The 13,341-nt window shown below is 32.2% G+C and overlaps 1 protein-coding gene across 1 annotated transcript; it reads left to right on the top strand.

Annotated features, from left to right (window-relative positions):
- Positions 1-6,078: 6,078 nt before the first annotated feature.
- On the top strand, positions 6,079-12,138 carry LOC131627142 (ALBINO3-like protein 1, chloroplastic). Its single transcript, XM_058897981.1, has 11 exons — positions 6,079-6,601; positions 7,237-7,347; positions 7,540-7,614; positions 8,207-8,267; positions 8,566-8,639; positions 8,755-8,859; positions 10,218-10,325; positions 10,820-10,923; positions 11,008-11,217; positions 11,313-11,625; positions 11,755-12,138. The coding sequence occupies exons 1-11, from the start codon at positions 6,251-6,253 to the stop codon at positions 11,836-11,838; spliced, it is 1,596 nt and encodes a 531-aa protein (XP_058753964.1). The 5' UTR covers positions 6,079-6,250; the 3' UTR covers positions 11,839-12,138.
- The last annotated feature ends 1,203 nt before the right edge of the window (positions 12,139-13,341 follow it).

Here is a 13,341-nt window from a genome sequence, read left to right as displayed (position 1 = left end):
CCAACTCTTCATTCTCTGAGTAGTGACACCAAGTGCTAACTCTAATTCATGTTCTTCAAGAATCACTAGTGGATCATCAAGATTTATTATAGGTCCCACAAAGTTCTTTGTCTTTAGTGTTATAATAAGTCTATCACTCTTTGTTTTCACAAGTGGAACTTGTTTGACCTTTTTTATTTATAGTGTCATACTTTTGACCTTTCATAATAACACAGTTTTAGCATAATGTCTGCATGAATAAAACTAAAATTAACATAGTAATAACCATAACATGAATTACATGATCACTCACATGTAGTTTGTAAGTTGTTTCCTTAACAGGATTTGGTTTTTTGGACAAAGACTTAAAAGACTTACATATTTTGGGCCTTACACCAATGAAAGTTCTCACACCACTTGATGTTGGCTTTGCAAGAGCAACTTTTTTTTATCCTTGTGTCAATACTTAATGGTGGAATATCTAGTATAACATCATCTCAAAAGTCCTCATCATTCAGCAATGATGGCAATTGGTCTAGGTCTAAATGAGAATACCTTTTCAAATGAATATTCTGGTCAACAAATGCTTGAGTGTCAGGTTCAAATAATTGAGATGTTTCAGGCTCAGGTTCAGGCACATTACTTGCAGTTAGCTTAGGTTCAGACACATTACTTGCAACTAGCTCAGGTTCAGGCTCATAACTTGCAGCTGGATCAAGTTCAAGCACATTACTTGCAACTGACTCAGGTTCAGACACATGACTTGCATATGCTTGAGTAGAAAATGCATGGCTCTTTTTCTTTGACACTTTAGTTGCTTGTTTCTTTGGTCCACCCTTATTCACACTATCTTTTAGCCTCTTATATTGGAAACACATACAAATAGTTAATAATGTCCATATAAAAAACATGTAACAAGTTGTTGAGCAATTAACTAACCAGTTTCTTAGGTACGTTTTGGACAAATGGAGCTTGACTTGCTTGATTAGCTGGCTTAGTAACATTTTATTGCATTTTCCCCTGGAGTAATTGCAAGTTTTTTATCCTTCTTGCATATTCTACTATTGTGACAATATTCTAGGCATTTCTTGCATTTGTGGCTTGTATTAGTTCTTTGCCACTTGGTCTGGTTGACCTCATCTGGTTCCCTTCTTCTTAATTTCTCAGGCCTTCCTGGACCATGTTTAAAAATTAGTGGCAAAATGATAGGATATGTGGTCTTGGGCCATTTGTTTTGCCCATTTATGGTACTGACAACTTCATTATAGCATTTTATGCAAGTTGACCTACGATAACACATATGCACATACTTGATAGGATCATCAACCTTCCTATGTATTGCAATAGCACCATGTCTGCATGAGATTCCAACAAAGTCCCAATAGTTACATGAACAAATGTGTTTTGCCAAGTTTACAATAAAACTATCAGTGAACAATACATGTGTTACCTGAAATGCTAATCTACCTACATGTGTTGCAGACCAAGTTGCACTCTTTTTTATCCCTCTATCTAATCTCTTAAGTGGCTTAGATATTATCTCACCCTTGTATTTTTCTACTTTTCTCTAAGTGTGGCAAACCTACCGATAAGGTAATTCCTCATCCACTCAAACATTGTAATAATATGTTTGTTTCTCTATAACAATATAGTGGCATTAAATGATTCACTGAGATTGTTCATTAGAACATCACAGTTAGAGTAAAATGGAAATGCATGTTTACACCATTTGTGTTTGGGAATAGCATTTAACCATTCAAAAGCATCTAAATTCACCTTCTTAATTTGCATCATCTTAGCATCACATGCTTCATATTAGGTTGCCTTAGTTGCAACCATCATTAGATCTCTAAACAACGTATCACCTCCAAATTTCTTCTTGAAGTTAACATACAAATGTCTAAGACAAAACCTTTACTCATATCCATGGTATTTCTCCTCAAAGACTTGCGCAAGTCCCTACATAAATAGAAAATTTTTTAGCATACATAAATGTAAAATGAAACTAAACACATTGGTAAATATGGATACCTTTTGTTGATAAAAAATGAAACACCATCTATTATCTCTAATACCTTGAAGAAGAAGCTTAACAAACCTGATTTAAGAGTTCTTGGTTTCGTTCTCTACTACCCCAAAAGCAATAGGCAAATACTGATCATTGGGATTTCTTCCAACAACAATCAACAATATTTCACCATACTTGATCTTTAGGTGGCATCCATGTAAGCCTATAAAGTATCTACATGCTTGTGTCAAGGCCTTTTTTGTCCCATCAAAACCCATGTAACACCTCTCAAATCCTGGTTCCAAGCCTGGTCTAGGTCTATTAATGTTTAACTTGAATGTGTTTCCTGATGAAGCCCTTCTTAACTTAGCTCCATATGTTCAATAATAAACTATTACTTACTTGAGTCCCCTTCTACAATTTGCTTAGCAATCTGCCTAACTTTAAAGCCCTACGACTAGTTATCTCAGTTGCAAAACTCAATCTTACATTTGAGACTACTTCATTTAACTTCATTTTATTATTGTTCTTCAAATTGTCAACAATCATTTTAGCTACCCATTCAGCCTTGGTACTCTTGTTGAAGAACTGTTTGTCACATTTATGTTTATGAAGCAAAGTCTCAATATTGAATGTTGTGCTCCTTATAACCATGATGCATAGAACAGTGTAGTTACAAAGCTTCTTATGCTTGCATACAGCCCTACACCTTATGGAATCATTTTTGGCAAATCTAAACTCCCTACCATTCAAAACATTGTACTCTAGTATAACCTTCTTGAATTGCTTTAGAGAGGAAAAATCAATTCCAACCTTGAATGTGAAATCCTTTGTCATTGGTTCTTCTTCATGAAACTCAATAAAGAAACTATCAAGCGGACATTAAATATTAAGTCAATTTGTAACCCTATAAACTATAGTTAATGTTAGCTTATTATAATCCCTTTTTTAGATGCAGATGAAAACTGTGGGACACATGAAAATGACACAACACTAAAAAACGTAAAAGAGAAATTGACATGTGGGACAAACCTGTCTGGAACACGAAACACCAAGGACCACAACTTTCAACAAAAACTCCAACCTTCATACACAGTGGCTTGAGAGACGAAGAATTCGTTAACAACGACTTGCATAAATGGTGAGGATGCTTGTTTGAAGAAGATGAGGCATGATGGTATGATATTAGGGTTTCTCAATAAAGTAACTTACATTAATCCTAATAAAATCCTATGTGGTATTTTTTACTATTAATTTTCACATTTCTGCCACCTGTCCCGCCACATCAACTTCCGTTACTCACATTTAACGCTAGAGATCAAAATTGCTGATAACAAATCTTTGGGAGATCATTCTTTAACGAATTTTTTTACATAAATTAAAAGTGTAAATAAGTAACTTTCTAGAGACTAAAAACATTTTAACCCTATTTTTTATAATGAGTTAGTTTCATCTATGCATTATTTAAAACTTCATTCAATAACCTTTCCTTTTTATTTATAAATAAATCTAAATAATATATCAACCACGAATTCCTCTGTGCATTGAGTGATACATTTATTATGACATATTAATAAGACTATATCAACTCCTAAAAAAAACTTTAAAATAATATATATAAATATACATATTTTTTTATTTTCCACTCTATCTGATCCTTAGAGCATCTCTAATGGTGATACCTATCTTTGGATTCTTTGTGGGATCCGTTGAACGACATCATCTTGAATCAGCTCATTAAATTTTCACTCCAATTGTACAACTCTAAAGAACTTATATTGAGTCCCACAACTTTATTTTTTATATTAATATTTTATTTATATTAAATAAAATAAAATTTAAAGCAATGATTTAAATTATATAAACTAAAATTAATATAAAATAAATAAAATTAAAATTTATTTAAAATAATAATTAAAATTAATCTCAAATACATGACATATAATTGAAAAAAATAAAAATAAATAACATCACATAATTAGTTAAATTTAAATTTCGTCAGCCTCGTGTCCAAAACGTTCCCAAATATGTTCGACTAGATCTCCTTGAAGTTGACGATGAACTTGTTTTTCATGAAGACTTGCTCTTCTTTATTGTCTTGTTGCAAGATTCGGACGAGAATCGTTAAATGTTTCAGTTGTTGACTTATTGGTATCTACATTATCATAAGAGTAATCAAAATCACCTCCATATGTGTGTCGTTCGTCTTCAACAATCATATTGTGCAATATGATGCAATCATATATGGTATGTTTGAGAGTTTCCATGTGTCATGTACGTCGGACCATGTACAATTACAAATCGAGATTGAAGCACTCCAATTGCCCGCTCCACATCCTTTCTAGCCGAATCTTGATGTTGTGCAAATTTTTTTCTCTCTTCTCCCCGCGACATTGAAGTGATCTTGACAAATGTAGTCCACTCAAGATATATACCGTCTGCTAAATAATACCCCATATTATATGGTGTCCAATTAACTGTATGAGATGAAACATAAATTGTTGAAAATTATATTGATTTGAGTCCATTTGACCTTAACAATAATAATTTGAAGTAAGAAAATAAAAATTTGGATAAAATATATGATCAATTGAAGACTAATAAGATGAAATTGTTAGAATATTTTTTTATAATATTATGAGTAATTACGAGAGAAAATATGAAAACAAAATTTTGATTTGGTCATATTTATAACCAAATAAATTATTAAAATTAAAGTTGAAAGAGACATTGCACAATGGCTAGTAAAAAGTCCATTTAATATTTTTGATTCAAAGTAACAGTAGCATTGCATTACTACAGTTCGACAAATTGTCGAACTTAAACGATTACATATTCAAAATTCATACGTGATAGCTGACGAACAAGCAAAAGAAAAGACCGTTGGAGTTGATCTTAATATAAACAAAATTATTTTTTAGATTTATTAACTAATCAATGTATTTAGTTTATATTTATTTTGAGTTTAAAGCTACTGCACTGACAGTGTAAACTAACTTTACACATTCAACCAATCAAAATTCTTACACTTGTCATATAATATTAGTTTTTTTAAATTAAAATTGCGTTTTAATTAGATACTCCCTCCGTCCCAAATTATAAGAGAAATTCACTTTTTAGATTCATTGAATAATTAATGTATTTGGTCTGTATATAGACCAGATACAATAATTATTCAATGAATCAAAAAAGAGAATTTCTCTTATAATTTGGGACAGAGGGAGTACATGGTTAAAATTTATATTAAAGATAAATCTAAAATAGATTATTCAATAAATCTATAATACAATTTTTTTCTTATATTAAGACAAATCTAATGAATCTAACAATAAATTTATGAGAAAAAGGGATATGTATTGACATTGTAGAATATTTTTACACTCTCAACCAATCACAACTATGTATCCAATTAAAACATAATTTTAAATTATGACAAGTGTAAGAATTTTGATTAATTATATACGTAAAGTTAATTTACAATGTCAATGTCAGTGCACTACCTTTAAACTCTAAATTTATATATATTCAAACTCATACTCCCTCCGTTTTTTGTTATAAGTTGTTTTGGCATTTTCACACATATTAAGAAAAATAATAATTGTTGTATGAAATAGAGAAATTATAAAAGATTTTACTAAATTGTTATTCATTAATTGTACTTTATTAATTGTATGGGAAAGACAAATTAAATTAATCTAAAGAAAGAGAATAATAAATGCTTAAGGGTATAATAGAAAAAATAGTAGTATTAATGATTCATTGAAATTGTAAAACGACTTATAATAAAACACAAATTTTTTCTTTAAAACGACTTATAATAAAAAACGGAGGGAGTATATTAAAGGTATCAAATAAGGTATCCAATAGAGTATGTTATTGTTTTTTACCATTTAAACTTTATTTAGAATTTAAAACTCTTGATACAATGATAATCACGTGGAAACTGAAACAAAGAAAAGATGAAACTACTATTATATCACCCCCTCGAAATCATGACCGAAAGTAGAAAATGGTATCAACCGAAAAATAAATAAATAAAAATAATATTAGTGGGTCCTTTTCATTTTTAAAAACCCAACAAAGACGGAGGAAAAAAATTTTACAAACCCCTCCAACTATATCACCACAGTTGTATGAACAATTACTTCGCCTCCATTTCCGTACCTTCTTTTTCCACTACTGCGCTTACAGTTACAACGCTCGTATCGAAGAACCGGTCGGTGATAGGTTTTTTATTGAACCGGTTCGTTGCAAAGCCAGCTAATGGCGGCTCTGTTACCTTGCACCCCGACTATACTCTCTCCTCCGTTAACGAACCGGCGGAGGAGCCATCTTCCGCTTAAACCTCACTCCCACGCCTTCTCGGGGTCTACCAAACGGTTTCTTCGCGGTTCTCTCTCCGTTGCCCGGTTCGGATTGCAGCCCGGTTTTTTACCCGAACCGGATGACGCCGGATTTGTTGTCAGGGAATTGATTAACCGAGCGGAGGGTTTGCTTTATACAATTGCGGATGCGGCTGTTTCGAATTCTGATACGGTGGTAACCACCACCGCTGCGAAACAGAGTAACGATTGGCTTTCGGGAATTACCAATTTTATGGAGACGATTCTCAAGGTATAGGTTTCTGAAATTTCGATTCAACTGATTTTTAATTTTATTTTGATTCTATTGGTTGCGAAATCATAACCGTTATTTGAGTTGTCAATGAATAGAAGGAATGACACTGGGAACATGACTCCGACCCCGTGGATATCGATAATATTTTGAAAAAAATGAATAAATTAAATATAATCACAGGTGTCTGAGTCGGTTTTGGACACTGACACACATTTTTTCAGAGGTTTCAAGGAAATTGTATGATTGTAAAGGACGAAAGTTGTCAAGTAATATGGTAGTTGTAATGCTTTCTACATTTGGAACTCATAGATGTTGGTAGCTAGGATTCTGGTTAATGGTGTCTGCTCTTATAGTTGTGACTTGAGAAATATTAACAGTACCATAATATGGATGCCATAGAAATGATTTTGAAGTTATAATTTTCGGATAGGTGACATAGCAATAAACTATTTGCAATTTGCGAAAGCATCCTAGTTTAAACTATGGATTTCTTGTTGTTCTGTTTCTGAAATTGTTATAAGTTGTCAAATTGGGAGTTGTGATTTATTTGTATGTTAGTTATATAGCTATTGTTGGTTGCTGGTTTTATTTTGTCAAGTAAATTGTAAAGGGAAGTATTTTACCCTTTTCAGGTATTCAAGGATGGACTTTCTTCTTTGCATGTGCCGTATGCATATGGTTTTGCAATTATAATGCTCACTGTTCTTGTAAAAGCGGCCACATTTCCGTTGACAAGAAAGCAGGTTTGTTGATTATGGAATGTGCTTCACTTATTTTGAAAAGCTGAAAGTGATCAATATAAGTCGTATTCTTTTGATACAACTAAATTTATGGATGTGAAATGACTTTCATTCCCTTTGAGATTTAAGAGACATTTTCTTCATGTTGTTTTCTATATAATTTAGTTGGATTAATTTTTGTCTGACTATTTTCAGGTAGAATCTGCCATGGCTATGCGATCTTTGCAACCTCAAGTAAAGGCTATCCAGAAACAGTATGCTGGGGATCAGGTATTTTATAGGGCTTCTATAAGTGTTAAATTTTATAATAAAACATATTTTATAAATACAATTGGGTATGAGATATTTTGCATGGCTATACAACCAAGCAATTTTTTTTTTTGATATGCTGTGACCAGGCAATTGAATGAGCTCTGTATATTGTTTGATGTAATTATGATGCCAATACTCTTATTTGGGTTTGGAATACCGAGAATTGGGATTTGGTATGATTTGTTAATCAAATTGTGTTTATAATGATTTGATTTTGAAAATCTCATTGATTTTTGATGTCACAGATCTTATTGAATTTGTTAATATGTGTGGGAATTGATTTAATTTAATTATTTAGACTGACCATTTACCCTTATAGAATAGCCTTTTCAATAAAAAACCAATTCCACGTTTAATGAGTCCTAAACATGAGATTTGATTGTAAACATCAAATTTGATTGTAAACATCAAATTTGATTTCTAAATCAAATGAAGATCATTTTTTATTTTTAAGGATTCCAAACATGATGTTAGCATTTGACTCTGCATTCTCTGACCAATGGTGCTTTTCTCTTTCAATTTACAAGATTTCTATATTGTTTTCTTGCAGGAGAGAATTCAACTTGAAACCGCTCGGTTATATAAATTAGCCAACATTAATCCTCTAGCAGGTATCCATGACATAATTGTCAGTATTGCATCGGTTATATAACTGTGCCCTTCCTCAGCTTTCATATCACAAGTCTGGTTGTTTTCTGAGTTATTTCCTCAAGTTTGCTTGTACTTTTTCTTACGTTTTACATGGAACTATAAGCATTGTTATATCATAGATATGCAAGTGGTGATTATGGCTTAGGTAGGTAGATGGAGGCAACAATTAATCCATTCGACTCCAGTATAAAGCATTAATCTTGCTTTTTAAAATTGTACTTGTTAGTTCTTTTATTAATCAGTGTTCATTTTTCCCAGGATGCCTGCCTCTTCTCTTAACAACACCAGTGTGGATCGGGCTATATCGAGCCTTTTCTAATGTGGCAGATGAGGTATGTTGCTTATTTTGTTGCTTTTATATTTGATAGTTTACTATGCTGTTTTTTAGGCATACAAATCTTTCTATCTTTCATGGCTAATTATGTTTTTATCTAATAATATTCAAAGGGACTCCTTAACGAAGGCTTCTTTTGGATACCTTCTCTTTCTGGTCCTACTACAATTGCAGCTCGGCAAAATGGAAGTGGCATCTCTTGGCTTTTTCCTTTTGTGGTAAATATCTCACTTAGCAAATAAAGTTACATTACATATGTTGAGACTATTAAATTTGCAACCTTGTAAATATTATTTTCTGACCAGGTCATTTACTCATGCTGAAATTGTATGGAACAGATTTGTGAACTCTATTAATTTGTTTCTTAATAAGAGGCATATTTTTTATATTTCTAATTTTTGTTTTGATGTTTTTGCCTTTTCAATGAACATTGGATTTTTCATAGATTGGTAGGAAGTTGTGAAGTTCCTTTTGGGAGCGGGGTGGTAGCAAAGAGGGGAAGTTTTTATTTTGGAGTTTGCAGTTAAGTTTCTTGACTGGGACCATAATAGTCATTTTAAGTCCTCTGATTTTCTGTTTCTAGCATTCTTTTTAAGGTTTCCCTGGTTGGCAACTTGATATTAAAAGGAATCATAAAGCGCTTTTCTTCAAAGTTTACCGTTTTCATTGTGCTTGTATTAGGAAAAGGCCATACTCTCACCATGAGTTTTTTCACTCTTATATGTTAGAAAATTTCCCCTTTCTCAATCTCAAGTAACTAAAATCTCAATGCTTTGGGACTGTAAGGGGGTTATATAAGTTAAAATATTTGCTTGTGAAAATGTTTTAAACGAAATGTGACATGTATGTTTAGTATAAAGTTATATGCTGGGGCCTATTTTTTGTATTGGTCTCCTAGTGTGGGTTAGAGCTACACAATGGGAAAAAGTAGGATAAGTGTGTATGTAAAAGGCATGCGTGATCAACCACCAATTCCAAGAGCATATAATAACGGTACCAATTAGGATGCACCTTCTCTCATTAATGACTCGGTGAATGTTAAATTGTTTCACTATTTCTCAAGTGAGACATATCTTCTGGATTCTGATTCAACAGAACTGGTCAGAATTAACTAGTTTTGGCAGAAAGATTCATTTGATTTATTTAATTAAACTCTGGGATTTGTACTTCCAACATAAATGTAGTTACAAAGGGATATAAGAATACAATAATAGAATAGAGAGAGTGAGAAAGATGGTAACTGCCTAGGAGATAGAAAATCTAGTCTCTCCCTACCAACCAAGGCATAAAAACCGAGCTCCTTTCCCTTCCCTTCTTTATTTTATAATTACAAAAATTAAACAATTGCTGTCCGTTGCCCATTGAAGTTCGTTGGCTTCCTTCTCGAATAAGTCCTCATAATTGGAGGCCTGTTACTTCATGATTCATATCTATTGGTCTAAATTATTGTGAAAAGTTTCCATATTATCATTTTGTTTTTTTGTTCATACTGTTGTTGGTAATTTCTGGCAGATTCGAGGTGGGTTTAAATTTGAGATTTGTTTTTACGCTTTTTGTTTAAATTTTTTCATTTCAGGATGGACACCCTCCCCTTGGATGGCCAGATACCCTGGCTTACCTTGTCTTGCCTGTTTTGCTGGTTGTCTCTCAATACATTTCTCTTCAAATAATTCAGTCATCTCAGGTAATTGGTGTTGCATGTACAATTAAAATTGGATACTTCTTGACTCTAAATTAATGTTGTCCCTGAACCTGCAGACACCCTATTAGTACCTCAACATAATTGACTCATACATAAAAACGTAACTTCCAGTCCGAACCTTGTTGACTGTAAACAAGTGTTTTTTGTTGTTGTTGTTGTTGTTGTTGTTGTTGTTGTACTGCACTTAAGACTTAAGAGCCATATCTATGGTTAGTTATAACTTTAAGTAGAGCGCTTTTCAAGCTTGTTAATTAATATAGTATGTTGGTATGATTTTTCATTGCTGTCCTTTTTGTATGGCCAGGCCGTCTAACTGGATTATCTTTTATCTAAAATGTCATGACAGTCTTGGGAGCCCCCAATCATTCTTCTACAAGAATTAAAGAAAACTATTTTTGTTTTTGGTGTCTGCTCATTAAGTGCAACTTTGTATTTACATTTGTGAAATACTCATCATTTTCCATGTCAATTTTCAGGCTACTGACCCCAACGCGAAGAGTTCTCAAATCTTAAACAAGTTCCTTCCATTAGTGATTGGTTATTTTTCTCTTTCAGTTCCTTCTGGTCTTAGCCTTTACTGGTAAGCATAAGTAAAACCTTCCAATTATCTTGTATGTTTAACCGTGTTATCTATATTTACATGTTATACTTTTAAGCTGTGCAGGTTCACAAATAATATATTGAGCACTTTACAGCAAATATGGCTTCAAAAGTTAGGAGGTGCAAAAAATCCTTTGAGACAAGTTCTAGATGATAATCTGAAAAATGACCTAATACAGACTATGAAGCCAGTATCTAAATTAAATTCCACAAAAGTTGAAGAAACTAGAAAAGTTGAAAAGTTGACATCAGAGGGGCCACAACCTGGTGACAGGTTAGTAATTATATTTGTAGGTAGCCACGCTCATTTCATAATGCTATTGATTTATTTTAACCTTTTGTAATTGTGTTCCTCTTTTGGTTGTGCAGATTTAAGCAATTAATGGAGCAAGAGGCAAGGAAGAAACAAAAGAGAGAAGAAGAAAAAAGGAAGGCTGAAGCAGCAGCAGCTAAAGCTAATCAGGAGCAAACAATTGAAGGGGAAAATCAAGCTGTAAACGACTTAGTTGAAAATTCCCAATCCGCGGCTGCTGATACTGATCCATCTATATCAGGAGTAGTAAATGGTAAACCATTAAGTAAGGACTTGGAGGGAGATCAGAATTCTACATCCACATCTGATACTGAAAATGATGAAGGTTCTTCTCATTTCAATTCAGTAAACGAGAAAACTCTAGAAAAGGTATTACTGCATATATAATTATAGGAAATGTTTCCAAATATTTTGGTTAAGGATGAATTGCTTCATTTATAATGCACAATACTATACTGCTAGCTGAGTTGTATAAAAAGGGTTTTAACAATTTTACAGGAACCAAGAGAAGTACTAACAACCACAGCTACTACAAACACGCAACCCCAAGGAGAGGATTCAGATCACGTGGCAAAGGATTGATCAATTAGATAGAAATTCAGCTGCTGTAAGATTGACTGGGCCAACTGGCAACTATAGGCTATGTTATAGCTTATAAATGTGACCTCCCATGCAATTTGAGGTCTCTGGTTAAAATGTTTTTTGCCATAGAAATGATGCAATGAACAAGATTTGAGGTCTCTAGAATTGCCAGAATGGAAGGGCTTGGGTTTGTTTTAGATTTTTGATGGCTGATTTTGCAGCTTCATAGTTTGTGTTTGTAATATATATTTTTCATCAATTTTCTCTAACTAATAAATAAGTGCAATACCCTTTATAGAAGTTTGCTTGTCGTCTTGGATGCTATTTTTGTTTATAGATGAATAAACTCTGGCAAGTTATATGCTGTGACTGGATTACAGTTATCGGAGAGCTTCCATACTTCATTTTTCTGCTCTCAAAAGGTATGGTCAGCATAGTATTTTCTCATGCTTGCCACCTCAAAATTGAGCATAGCAACCCCCATATTTTAATAATGGCGAAAATGCCCTACGAAATTTCAGGTATACAACAGAATTTTTGAAAAGTGCTAAAATATTTTTGGGAAATTTCATAATGTGCTATGTCATACTGGAAATTTGGCGCAATTTTGAAATTTTCGATATTCATTTATTTAGGAAAAATGACAAAAATTAGTGAAAGAAACACATTGAAAATTTTAAAGTTTCTAGAAGTTTTCAAATTTTTTTGTCCTTATCATAGAATTTAAAATTTTCGGTACAAATGAATTCAATAAAATTTGGAAAATTTATAATTATGGGTAACAAATTTCAAAATTTTCATAATTTTAAAATTCTAAAATTCTCATAATTTTAAAATTCAAAATTTTCATAATTTTAAAATTCTAAAATTCTCATAATTTTAAAATTCAAAATTTTCATAATTTTAAAATTCTAACATTCTCATAATTTTAAAATTCAAAATTTTCATAATTTTAAAATTCTCAAATTCTCATAATTTTAAAATTGTTGAATTTCCAGTAGTTCATTTATTTAAGAAAAATGACAAAAATTAGTGAAAGAAACACGTATTGAAAATTTTAAAATTTCTAGAAGTCTTAAGAAAATTTGTCCTTACCGTAAAATTTGAAATTTTCAGTACAAATGAACTCAATAAAATTTGAAAAATTTATAATTACTGATAACAAATTTCAAAATTTTCATAATTTTAAAATTCTCAAATTTTCATTATTTTAAAATTGTTGTAACAAATTTTAAAATTTTCAAGAAACTTGGCAAGACCGCGAGCCATCTTCATAATCTGGTTGACTTTACTAGGCAGACTTAATACGAAAGATCGATTATTGAAAATTGGAGTTGAAATGGATAGGGCTTGCATGTATTGTGGAGCACTAGAGAGCATGGAGCATTTATTCTTCGAATGCAGTGGCACAAGAACAATGTGGAAAATAATACTTAGCTGGATCGGTTTTGATAGGCAACCGAAGTCATGGACAGCAGAACGTATATTACACTTGGATCTCAA

This window comes from Vicia villosa, unplaced genomic scaffold (assembly GCF_029867415.1).
Source record: "Vicia villosa cultivar HV-30 ecotype Madison, WI unplaced genomic scaffold, Vvil1.0 ctg.000349F_1_1, whole genome shotgun sequence".
NCBI classification, from domain to species: Eukaryota; Viridiplantae; Streptophyta; class Magnoliopsida; order Fabales; family Fabaceae; genus Vicia; species Vicia villosa.
This window is presented reverse-complemented; position numbering and strand designations above follow the sequence as displayed.

Excerpts from the sequence above, each read along its gene's own strand:
- LOC131627142 (XM_058897981.1), top strand. The coding sequence starts at position 6,251 with ATGGCGGCTCTGTTACCTTGCACCCCGACTATACTCTCTCCTCCGTTA. Across the intron at positions 7,348-7,539 it reads TTCCGTTGACAAGAAAGCAG|GTAGAATCTGCCATGGCTAT; the intron begins GTTTGTTGATTA and ends GACTATTTTCAG. Across the intron at positions 10,326-10,819 it reads AAATAATTCAGTCATCTCAG|GCTACTGACCCCAACGCGAA; the intron begins GTAATTGGTGTT and ends GTCAATTTTCAG.